This window comes from Portunus trituberculatus, chromosome 9, assembly GCF_017591435.1.
Source record: "Portunus trituberculatus isolate SZX2019 chromosome 9, ASM1759143v1, whole genome shotgun sequence".
Classification (NCBI taxonomy): Eukaryota; Metazoa; Arthropoda; class Malacostraca; order Decapoda; family Portunidae; genus Portunus; species Portunus trituberculatus.
In genome coordinates, this window is record NC_059263.1 from 2,887,501 (window position 1) to 2,900,238 (window position 12,738).

General features: G+C 44.6%; 1 protein-coding gene across 1 annotated transcript in view; it reads left to right on the top strand.

Annotated features, from left to right (window-relative positions):
• LOC123501241 (protein unc-45 homolog B-like) overlaps positions 1 to 12,332 on the top strand; it is a 13,298-nt gene extending 966 nt beyond the window's left edge. The window contains 19 exon segments of the mRNA XM_045249964.1: positions 866 to 1,007; positions 1,438 to 1,549; positions 2,151 to 2,186; positions 2,189 to 2,322; positions 2,771 to 2,900; positions 3,612 to 3,739; positions 3,959 to 4,127; positions 4,730 to 4,888; positions 5,209 to 5,386; positions 6,115 to 6,280; positions 6,563 to 6,789; positions 7,045 to 7,186; positions 7,551 to 7,587; positions 7,590 to 7,806; positions 9,022 to 9,202; positions 9,494 to 9,697; positions 9,978 to 10,157; positions 10,285 to 10,425; positions 10,775 to 12,332. Of these exon segments, the coding sequence (XP_045105899.1) occupies positions 900 to 1,007; positions 1,438 to 1,549; positions 2,151 to 2,186; positions 2,189 to 2,322; positions 2,771 to 2,900; positions 3,612 to 3,739; positions 3,959 to 4,127; positions 4,730 to 4,888; positions 5,209 to 5,386; positions 6,115 to 6,280; positions 6,563 to 6,789; positions 7,045 to 7,186; positions 7,551 to 7,587; positions 7,590 to 7,806; positions 9,022 to 9,202; positions 9,494 to 9,697; positions 9,978 to 10,157; positions 10,285 to 10,425; positions 10,775 to 10,912 (2,787 nt within the window). The 5' untranslated portion in view covers positions 866 to 899 and the 3' untranslated portion in view covers positions 10,913 to 12,332.
• The last annotated feature ends 406 nt before the right edge of the window (positions 12,333 to 12,738 follow it).

Below are 12,738 nucleotides of genomic sequence, written 5' to 3' on the forward strand. Positions count from 1 at the left end.
TCTCTCTCTCTCTCTCTCTCTCTCTCTCTCTCTCTCTCTCTCTCTCTCTCTCTCTCTCTCATTTATTTTCCATTGTGCTAATCTCTGACACAAGATAGAAAATAGATAAAAGAGAATATGAGAGAGAGAGAGAGAGAGAGAGAGAGAGAGAGAGAGCCATACATTTAACCCTTTATCATCTTTATGACCTCAAATATTAATACAAAAAGGAAAAATAAACATACTAAATGACACATCCTGCCACCACCACCACCACCACCACCAGAGCCTGTTAATGTGCCACAGAACAATGAGCGTGGAAAGTACTGAAGGGGTGATGGCAAAGAGGGTTTTATATGCAAATGAGCCTTAATGGTAGGAATGTGGTGAAATGGAACTGGCATAGAGAGAGTTGATACAGTCAGTCAGTCAGTCAGTCAGTCAGTCAGTTAGTCAGTCAGCCAGTTATCCAGTTTATTTGTAAGCCAGTAAGTCCATCAGTTAGTTAGTTAGTCAGTCCATCAGTCATTCATTTAGTCAGTCAGTTAGTCAATCAGTCAGCCAGTCAGCTAATTAGTCTAGCCAGTCAGCCTTTCTCTCTCTCTCTCTCTCTCTCTCTCTCTCTCTCTCTCTCTCTCTCTCTCTCTCTCTCTCTCTCTCTCTCTCTCTCTCTCTCTCTCATAGAAACACCACAGCAGGGCATTCCACTGTTGCTTCATATCCTTTCCGTAAATAAAAAGAATATCATGTCAGGTTTATGAACAGTGAAAGAGTCAGCCTTGAAAAGAGGAAGAGTCGTGCTGGTGTAGAGAGAAAAGAAGAAAAGATAGAGAACAGATGTAACACTACAATATGACCACAGATTCACACACTGTTGACCTTGCAGAGTACTTTATCACATCACCAGAGGAGGAGACACCATGGGGGGACAGGGCAAGGCAGAGGCCACACCCCAAGAGCTGAAGGAGCAGGGGAACCAAGCCTACAAGGACGGCGACTGGGACAAGGCTCTCGAAAAATACACACAGGTAAGGAGAGAAGGAATGAGAGGGGAGAGAGGGAAAGAAAAGTACCATAAATAAATCACATGATAGAATAGCAAAGCATTTTTTATGAGAAGTAAACGGCAACCACCTTTAAAAATTAATGCTGGTAAAAAGAGAGAGAGAGAGAGAGAGAGAGAGAGAGAGAGAGAGAGAGAGAGAGAGAGAGAGAGAGAGAGAGGGGAAGGAAAAGTACTGTAGTCATTAAATAAATCGCATAGGATAGATTAGAATAGCGAACATTTTTTTTGATAAGATAAACAAAAACTACCTTCTTGAAAAATACACACAGGAAAAAACAAGAAAGCAAGCGAGAGAGGGAAGGAAAAATACTGTAGCCATTAAATAAATTACAGTGAACATTTTTGGACGAAAGATACATGACCACCTTACCTCTCTCTCTTTCTCTCTGCAGGCTATCCAGATCAGCACCGAGGAGAAGGACAAGGCAGTGCTGTTCAAGAACCGAGCGGCCGTGCATCTTAAGTGTGAGGACTTCAACCAGACGGTGAAGGACTGCACCCAATGTAAGCCCCAGAGAGAGAGAGAATATACATGTGTTAGTTTTGATAATGGGAAAGGAGATGAAATAGCTTTGACAGGTGGAGAGAGAGAGAGAGAGAGAGAGAGAGAGAGAGAGAGAGAGAGAGAGAGAGAGAGAGAGAGAGAGAGAGATAGTGTGCACAAAGGGAGATGATGGAGGAATGGAGAAAAAGAGAGAGGGAGATAAAAGAAAAGACAAGAAATAAAGAAAAGATAAGAAATAAAGGAAGGCAAAGAAAAAGAAAAAAAGTAGAAATGAATGAAGGAATGAAAGAAAAGAAGAAAGAAAGAATTAGTCAGTCAGTCAGTCAGTCAGTCAATCAATTAATCAGTCAGTCAGTCAGTCACTTCTTTCCCATCTTCTCTCCCATCACCCTTTTCCCATCACCCCTCTCTTCCTCTCCCATCATCTCTCTCTCTCTCCCATCACCCCTTCCCTATCACCTCTCTCCCATCACAACTTTCCCATCACCCTACATCACCATTCTCTTCCTCTCTCCCATCACCCCCACATCACCACCTTTTCCCCTCACCACTCTCCCATCACACATCACCCCTCTCTACCCCCTCTCGCATCCCCCCTAGGCCTGGAGCTCACCCCTAAGGACCCCAAGGCACTGTTCCCGCCCAGGCCTATGAGTCCCTGGAGCAGTTTGAGAAGGCCTATGCAGACATCAGGGCAGTGCAGACGCTGGATCCGAAGAACAAGGAAGTGCAGGTCATGTTGGAACGTGTACATAAAGTGGTGCAGGATTTGGTGAGTGTGTGTGTGTGTGTGTGTGTGTGTGTGTGTGTGTGTGTGTGTGTGTGTGTGTGTGTGTTTTCATAGTTTTTTTGTTTTTTTAGTAATGTTAGTGGTATTAATGGTCATAGTAAGTGTGTGTGTGTGTGTGTGTGTGTGTGTGTGTGTGTGTGTGTGTGTGTGTGTGTGTGTGTGTGTGTGTGTGTGTGTGTGTGTGTGTGTGTGTGTGTGTGTGTGTGCATATTATTCATCCCCACAGTTGTATTTTTTTTTTTTTTTTTACACACAAAGTACTAACTAATTCCACACACACACACACACACACACACACACACACACACACACACACACACACACACACACACACATAAGGAACACTCACCCATAAGTCACTAGAAGCAGAAAACACACTGAAGACATCCTTAAACTAATCCTCCTCCTCCTCCTCCTCCTCCTCCTGCAGATAGAGGCCAAGACCAAGACATCTGGGAAGGTGCAACAGCTGTTTGAGATCCTGTTTGACCCAAGCCATGAGAAGGACAAGAGAGAGACGTGTGCCAACAACCTGGTGGCGCTGGCCAGGGAGAGAGCCGGTGAGAGAGAGAGAGAGAGAGAGAGAGAGAGAGAGAGAGAGAGAGAGAGAGAGAGAGAGAGAGAGAGAGAGAGAGAGAGATTTTTAAAGACATCCCACATATTACAACCATTTATCGATTCTACATGACATCAAAACGCTTTCATAACTAAGTCTATTAATCTCCTCAGTACTTGCCATTAATTTTCTGGCCTCCATAGACCCTTCTTAATGTCAATAAAATAGTCTAATTGTACACAAATTTCAAGGTAAAAATGCATCCCAGTACTGAAAGGGTTAATCTCCTCAATACCAGGAACACATTTCCATATTTTGCTTACTAGTTAGTGATTTTACACAGCTTCAGAAACTCATGTGGGGGAATAAAATAGTGAAGACTTGCCATTAACCTTCTGACCTCCATAGACCCTTGCTAACGTCAATAAAACCAAATCACACCCCAAAAAATTCAAAATAAAAATGCGTCCCAGTACTGAAGAGTCACACTAGTAAAGTCTGCGTACTATAAAATGGCTCCTGGATTTTAAACACATTGATAACGTCATTGATTTGATGTGAATTTACTTGTTTTCTGTTGATCAGCACACTTATTACAAGGACAGCGTACGGTTTTCCTCAAGATCTGACAACCACACACTCCCTGGGACACTATTCAGACTGAGACAGACTACAACACTAACACTGCTGCTGACTCCCTGCTGACTCTCCACAGGTGCTGAGTTGCTGCTGAGTCAGGGATTGATAGAACGCATCATTCAACTGCTCAAGACAGAGAGGAACCTTGAGATCAGAGTGGCCTGTGCTAGAACCTTCTCCGAGTTCTGCCGAGACACTGCCAGGGTGAGACTTGCTGGAGGAGGAGGAGGAGGAGGAGTTGCAAGGGTAGAAATAAGGAAAGTTGAAGATGAGGTATAGTATAGAGGAGGAGGAGGAGACACTAGCACTATATTTACTTGTACCACTTAAAGAAATACCATCACTATTTTCTTTCTACCACCCAAAACAACAACAACAACAACAACAACAACACTAACACTAACCTCTTTCTCCCCGCATCAGGCCAAGAAGCTGCTGACAGAGGTGGGCATTCCGTGGTTCCTGGAGCTGATGAACTCCCCGCACAAGGAGCTGGTCAACGCCACACAATACACTCTTCAGGTCATCCTCAACAGTCTCACTGGGATGGATATCAAGCAGGAGAAGAGGCCAGATAAACACTTGCTGGCTGGTGTGTTTGTGTGTTGAGGGTGTTTTTGTGTGGGGTGTGTTTTGGGGGTGTAGGTGTTTGTGTGTGTGGTGCATTTGTGTGTTAAGGGTATTTGTGTTTTGGGTTTGTTTGGTTGTGTTTGTGTGTTGGGGTGTGTTTAGATGTGTGTTTGTGTTGGGGCTTGTTTGGGTGTGTGTGCCAGGTGTTGTAATGTGTTTGAGGTGTTTGGGGGTATTTTGAGTGTTTGTGTTTATGTTGAGGGTGTTTGGGTGTGTTTGTGTAGGTGTTTGGGTTTGTGTCTATGTGTTGCGGTGTGTTTGAGGTGTTTTGTGTGTTTGTGGTTTCAATGGATTTGATAATGTTGTAGTGGAGGTTATTCTTGTTTTGAAGGGTGTTTATGTGGTCTCAGTGATGAGATGACAAGGTTAAAGTGGATCTTAACTAAGTTTTTAAGGGTGCTTTTGTGGTTTTGAATGTTACTTATATTTTCAAGGCTGTTTTATGTACTTTGAGTGAAGAAATGACAGAGTTTAGTGGATGTTACAAGCCAGAGCATAATTGGTGATCTGGTATAGAGACAGAAAGAGAAAGACAGAGAGGTAATGCCGGTGTGTTTGTTGCAGAGAACCAGAAGGAGGTGGACAGTCTGATGGCCACGATGGTGAGTATGATGACGCAGCGCACCATGTCTGGCCTGTGCCGTGATGCTATTATTGAACTGGTGCTCAAGAACCTGGCCTGGGATCGCCTTGACTGGGGGGACAAGTTTATCAGGATGGGAGGTGAGTCGGTGTGGCAAGTAACTATTCATTTGTCTGTGTGTGTTGTAAGTTCATTTATTTATTTAGTCTGTGTGTGTTGTAAGTTCATTTATTTATTTGTTTATATTGAGTAGGTGTTGCAAGTTACCCATTCATTTGTTTGTCTATGTTCTGAGTTCATTTATTTATTTAGTTTGTCTGTTTTAAGTTCATTTAATTATTTGTCTGTATTTTGAGGTGTAAATTTATTTATTCATTAACAACAGGTATTCTCATTCTATGCAATTATCTCCCTCTTTTTCTCACTCTCTTTAACCTCATCTCACCAAATCTCTTCCCAGGTGTTGAGAAGCTATTGGACATTGCCTCAGAACTCCCTGAATTCAGCTTCGAGAGCTGCATTGAGGTGACGGAGAACACACGCATGACCACCTCCATCTGTCTCTCACGCATGTACGAAACACAGAGTGACGACAAGGCCCGCGCTGCCCTCAGGGAACGCATTGAAGAATATGTGAGGTAAGGTGTTGATAGGGTGATGTGTTTGGGTGCTGGTGAGGTAAGGCAAGGTTAGGGTGGTGTGATGCTGGTGAGCTAATAGTCCATATTCAGAAATGCTTTGTTGTCTCACCATGACTGTTTTCGAAGGTTGCAGGGATGAGTAGCGATGTTTTCAAGAGTGTTTCTTGAGTTAATAAAGTAAAAATTTTGTCATTCTGCCTCTAAAACCATAAAAACTTGCTTGAAAATGCTTTGCTCTTATAATAACTATTTTCCAAGGCCACAGAGATGATTAGCAGGATTTTCTAGAGTGTTTCTCCAGTTAATAAAGTAGAAATCTTGTCACTGTCTCTAGAACCATAAAAACACCTTAAAAACTTGTGTAAATTTTGATAAAGGCTGTTGAAATAGTGGAGGTGAAGCACAGAATTCAAGCCAAAGTGTTGATAGAGTGATGTGTTGGTGTGGTGGTGAGGTGAGGTGTTGATAGGGTGGTGTGGTGGTGAGGTGAGCTGAGGTGATGGATGAATAGGTGTCTTGGTGAGGTGAGGTATTGATAGATTGGTGTGTGTTTAGTTCAGTTTAGGTTAGTATTAGTTATCTATCTAATCTATGGATGTAAGTGAGAGAGAGAGAGAGAGAGAGAGAGAGAAACAGCACACAAACCAAAACAAACCACCACAACCACCACCACCACATCAACAACAACAACACCCACCCCTCCTCACCTCCTCCTGCCCTCTCAGACTGCGCCTCCTCACCCCGGACCGAGAGCACCAGATTCGTGTGGTGGTGGTGGTGACAACGCTGCTGTTGGGGCCGCTTGACCTTGGGAACCACTTCATCGCCAAGGAGGGCATGCTGGAGATGATGCTGGTGATGGCTGGCAGCGATGACATCCTGCAGCAGAAGGTACAAGGTCGTCAGAGGTCAGACAAGGTCACAAAATCAGGTCTTGAGGTTAGATAAGATCACAAAATAAGGTCATGAGAGGTCAAATAAGGTCTCAGGAATAAGATCATGAGAGGTCAGATGTTACACACTAGAGAATACCAGAGGGATAAACATCTTCAAACCTCCCTCTCTCTCTCCTTCATTCTCAACCAACACAACAGAGTATACCAGAGGGGATAAATGTCTTGAAACCTCCCTCTTTTCTCCTTCATTCGCAACCAACACATCTTCCTCTTTCAGGTGGCATGTGAGGCACTAATCGCAGCAGCCTCCAAGAAGGACAAGTGCCGCTCCATCACCACGCAGGGCACAGACATCCTGAAGAAGCTGTACCAGAGCAAGGAAGACTCCATCAAGGTCCGCGCTCTGGTGGGTCTATGCAAACTTGGCTCTGTTGGTGGCACCGATGCTTCCATGCGGCCCTTTGGTGAGGGTGCCGCTCTTAAGCTGGCCGAGGCGTGCCGCAGGTGAGTGCCGATGGAATTGTGGCTCTGTGTGGTGTTTTGTTTGCATAAGGGGATGTTTCTTTTAGGGTGGTAGGAGTGTGTGTGTGTGTGTGTGTGTGTGGTTCATTGCCAGTATAGGAAGTTCATTGTTTCTTGGACATAGTGAGTGAGTGAGAGTGAGTGAGTTATTGAATGAATGAATGAGTGAATGGGTAAATTAATGAGTGAGTGAGTGAATGAGTAAGTGAGTGAGTAAACAAGTACTTCCCCCCACAGGTTCCTGATCAACCCCTCCAAGGACAAGGACATGAGGAGGTGGGCGTGTGAGGGGCTGTCCTTCCTCACTCTGGATGCCGAGGTGAAGGAAAAGCTGATTGCCGACACAGATGCCCTCCACTCCATGATTGAGCTGGCCAAGGTGAGACACACACACACACACACACACACACACACACACACACACACAGATGACCAGGGTTCGATTCCCCGGCTGGGTGGAGATATTTGGGTGTGTCTCCTTTCACGTGTAGCCCCTGTTCACCTAGCAGTGAGTAGGTACGGGATGTAAATCAAGGAGTTGTGACCTTGTTGTCCCAGTGTGTGGTGTGTGCCTGATCTCAGGCCTATCCGTAGATCGGAAATAATGAGCTCTGAGCTCGTTCCGTAGGGTAACGTCTGGCTGTCTCGTCAGAGACTGCAGCAGATCAAACAGTGAAACACACACACACACACACATTTTCTCTATGTTCAAACTCACTGCCTCACTTGGTCTCCCCCCACAGTCCGGTGACATGAACTGCCTGTACGGTGTGGTGGCAACGTTGTCAACCTGTGCAACGCGTACGACAAGCAGGAGGTGATCCCGGAGATGGTGGAGCTCGCAAAGTTCGCCAAGCAGCACATCCCGGAGGAGCACGAGATGGATGACCAGGATTTTGTGGACAACCGCATCACCGTTTTGGCGCAGCAAGGGGCCAGCTGGGCTCTCGCGGTGCTTAGCAAGACAGAAAGCCATAACTCTAAGGAACTCATTGCTAGGTTGGTGTTGGTTTGGCTGGGTTGGGTTGGATTATTTTATTTATATTTATTTTAGGTTGGGTTCGGTATATCTTTACTTCTTGGCAGGATAAAGAAATTTTTTATTTTTTTAATGTTTCTGAGTTCCAAGGCAAAATATGTACTACTGTGTCATTTCATTTGAGTCTTTGGGAACCTCCTTTGATGCTCCTTTCATTTGGGCAGACTATGTGAGGGAAGATCTGAATTATCACCCCACCAGATCTCCAAACCCTCCTCCTTCCCCTCCTCTCCTTTCTCTTCCTCTTAGACCAGGGGTTCCCAAACTGGGGGTCATGAGCCCTTTTCTGGGGGTCATGAAGGGTCTAACAACTGTATGTACTACATTCAGCTTGCCGGAACGGGGCTAAACTTTTCAGTCAGTCTCGGAGCTGGCTAGAGTGCATGTGCAGACCGGTAGTCCACTATAAGTACCACAGTTGCCAGACCCGCCACACAGTATTTCCAGATTGGCCATTTTCTGGCTAGAAGCCGCTAGAATCGGCTAGATCTAGCGGCCAGCTTAGCCGATTTACAAATTTCGAGATGGCAACATTTAAAATTAGTACGATTTTGGAAGGCTTATAAATGTGGGGGTCATGACAGGTTTGGTACTGCTGTAAGGGGTCACGTACTAAAAAAGTTTGGGAAACACTGTCTTAGACAGTAAACAGGGAATCTTAACTAGTATATGTTACCCCCACCAACTCTTCTAACATTTCTCCTCTTATGGGCTTTACAAAGATCAAAGCAAGTATGATATCCCCGACAACCTTTTTTTAACCCTCGTCTTCCTCCTCCTACCTCCACAATCTTCTCTCACCCTCATTTTCCTCTTACCTCCACAATCTCCAACCTATATCTTCTATCTCCTACCCACACAATCTCTTCCAACCCTCATTTTTCTCCTCTTACCTCCTCAATCTTCCTCCTCCTGCTATCACAATCTTCTCTCGCCATTGTCTTTCTTCTCCTACTTCCACAACCTCCTCCTCACCCTCATCCTCCTCCTAACTCCACAACCTCTTCTAACCCTTGTCTTCCTGCTCCTCCTGCCCTCTCAACCTCTTCTAACCCTCTTCTTCCTACTTCCACAACCTCCTCCTCACCCTCATTTTCCTCCTACCTCCACGATCTCCAGCTCTCATCTTCCTCTTCCTGCTACCACAATCTCCTCTAACCTTCCTCCTCCTTCAGGCTATACAATGCAATATGCTCCATACAAGAGAACCGTGGCCTGGTGGTGCAGCAGGGTGGCGTCAAGGCTCTCCTGGGGCTGGCAGCGGAGGGCACAGAGAAGGGCAAGGTGATGGCAGCTCAAGCTCTCGCCCGCATTGCCATCACCATCAACCCTGAAGTGTCTTTTCCAGGACAGAGAGTAAGTGTTGCCGTTGTCTTTTTTGCAGGAATGGTTACACGCACATGCACACACACACACATTAACCCTTCAGTAACATGTTTTCCTATTTATTCTGCTTACCATTTAGCAATTTTAAGCATTTTCAGGTACTTACTTTGGGATTAAAATAGCGAAGACTGTAGCAATTAAACTTCTGACCTCCATAGACCCTTCCTGATGTCAATAAAATTATCTATTCATATCGTAACTCAATAAAAATGCGTCCCAGTACTGAAGAGGTTAATTCCATCCTCATTTTTCCTCTGGCAGGCATACGAGGTGGTGCGTCCTTTGCTGAAGCTGCTCCACCCAGACTGCTCCGGCATTGAGAACTTTGAGGCTCTGATGGGCCTGACAAACATAGCTGGCATGTCTGAGTCAGCTCGTAAACGCATCATCAAGGAGAAGGGCTTGCCTCTCATTGAGCACTACATGTTTGAGCACCACGACCTGATCAGGAGGGCAGCCATCCAGGTCAGAGAGAGAGAGAGAGAGAGATAATAGAGATAACATGTACCCAGATATTGTTCACCAGAGAAGTAGATGAATGCAATGATTGAATGAGAGAGAGAGAGAGAGAGAGAGAGAGAGAGAGAGAGAGAGAGAGAGAGAGAGAGAGAGAGAGAGAGAGAGAGAGAGAGAGAGAGAGAGAGAGAGAGGATAAGCAACCAGATATCTCCTTCATTTACCATTACAGCAGATGAAACCAATAACCAAACACACTCATTAGTCACACGAGCACTTCCTCCCACAGTGCATGGCTAACATGTGCGCCTCACCGGACATCATCAAGATCCTGGAGGGCAAGAATGATAAGTTCAAGTACCTGACCTTGTGCGCGTCGGACGAGGATGAGGAGATTGTGAAGGCAGCAGCTGGGGCAATGTGCATGGTGATGGCCGAGTCACCACTGTGTGTCAAGAAGGTGTTTGACGTAAGTGTGCTGGCCTGATGGCTTCTGTGGGGACTTGGTGATTTGAGAGGGTCTTTATACAGCCTTTCTTATTTGAGTCCTCTGTGTGCCTACTGTGCTCAGTGTCCCTCCTTTCCTTCCCACACAGGTGCTGGACTGGATTGAGATCCTTCAATTCCTTCTGTCCAGCAGCAACAAAGAGATCCAATACCGCGGCACTGTCATTGTGTACCTGCTGGTGTGCCACGACAAGCAGAGTGCAGAGCGCGTCATTGACACTCACTGCAAGGTACTTCAGTCTGGATAAAGTGGATGTTATGCATGTGGCTGGCAGGTGGATGTGTGTAGGTGTAATGTATACAAGGAGTGCCACATGTATGCCTGGTGGCTTCTTGCATCTTTACTGCAAGAAGCTAGTCATCATGAAGGGAGGCCACAGGGTGTGTTGTCTAGCATTGTTGTGGCAGTGTATGGTCAGTTGTGCTATGGCTGAGCTCCTGGGGTGTAGTAGTTTAGAGTGCAAGACTCTTTTTTTTTTTCCATCAGGAGCTGACAGAGCTGAGAGAATAAATAAGTAAATAATGTGTGTGTATGATAGTGTCTCAGCCAGCCTGTATATGACTCTTCTCTCCCTACAGACTGCCTTGCATGCCATTTCCAAGATTGACAACCCAGAGCTGGTGCTGCCCAAGGCGAAGGAATACGCCCACAATGCACTCAAGGTCTGCGCTGAGCAGTGGAAGCTGATCAAGGACCCTGATGCTGAGGATGACTGATCAACTCACACCTTAGGCAATGTCACACTTGGCTGGGAGGAGCAGAGGAGTGAGGTGTCTGCTGATAGGAACGTGTGAATATGCCAACCAGTGGAATCAAGGATGCTGAGATGCCAGATACAATATAATATCAGCCTTAGCTCATTCATTCAGATCACAGGGAATGATTGGCAAGGTGTGAGGTGTGTCTGTTCATGAGAGGATGTGTAAATGTGCCAACCAGTGGAATCAATGAAGCTGAGATGCCAGATACATAAAAACGTCAGCCTTAGCTCATTCACTAAGGCCACGGAGAATGACTGGCAAGCTGTGATGCGTGTCTGTTCATGGGAAGCTGTTGTCAAGTTATATGTCGAGTTACCTTGGATCATTAGCAGCAATCCTGGTCTACCACGAGTTATTTTGATATCAACACACACACACACAATCGAGGAGTTGTGACTTGTTGTCCCGGTGTGTGGTGTGTGCCTGATCTCAGGCCTATCCAAAGATCGGAAATAATGAGCTCTGAGCTCGTTCCGTAGGGCAACGTCTCGTCAGAGACTGCAGCAGATCAAACAGTGAAACACAAACACACACACACAAACACATTTATCACTGTCTCATATTCTTTCTCTCATTGAATTGAAACTGTATCACCTGTACTATAATTTATGAGCAAAGTGTACTGAAGTGAGAGAAACAGTGACAGCAATAGTTTTTAGCAATACATTATCATTTCATTGTTTTATGCAACGTGAAACTGTAACATCACCACCATTATTAAATCAAATGTTCCTTATTAAAACTAAAAAAGTAGTGATTGTATTTGGTGAGTGTCAATATGTACCCATCAACATTGAACTACAGAATAATAAAACAAAACAGGTACACGAAGACATAGTTAGCTTGTTAGTATGAAAGATGGTGTACATTTGTGAATCACCATTATAGTGCCTTGTGTGGAATATGAGCTGGGCCTGTCTTCCTGAACACTTTGCTTTCTCACCAGGACAAGATGCAAGGCTACAGATATGGCCAGTCAGGTGCTATGGGAAGGTTTTGTGTATATTGTGATTGACTAGAAAACACTCTTAACCCCGTCAATACTGGGACACATTTCTACCTTGACATTTGTGTACGATTAGACCATTTTATTGACATTAGGAAGGGTCTATGGAGGTCAGAAGATTAATGGCCAGTCTTCATTATTTTAATCCCCTACATAAGTTTTGAAGCTGTAGAAAATCAGCAAATAGTCTCAAAAATGAGTATGGAAACATGTCATGGTATTCAAGGGGTTAAAAGTCCCTGGCAACTTCCACTACAGCTTGTATGTGAGGGATAGGAATGCAGAGTTGATAGTATTGTGTTTTTGTACTTAATAATTGTTTGAATATTTGTTGAAATTTGTAAAAAAAATATAACAATTGTTACTTGATTTTTTTTTTCACTTCCTTTGTGTTCCATCAATGATTTAGTCCCTTCAGTACTGGAATGCATTTTCACCGTGAGTTTTGGGTGTGACGTAGAAAGAGCCGTTGATGAAGAAAAAATAAACAAGAAGTAATAGAGGAAAAAAGAGGAGGAGGAGGAGATGCTAACACAGTCCTTCCTCTCTCCTAATAAATAATAAGACCCTAATACAACAAGACATAATATTAACCCCTTCAATACTGGGACACATATTTACCTTGAGATTTGTATGCGATTAGACAATTTTATTGACATTAGCAAGGGTCTATGGAGATCACAAGATTAATGGTTAGAGTCTTCACTATTCTAATCCCCACATGAGTTTCTGAAGCCACAAAATAGTAACCAGAATGAATATAAAAACATGTCCT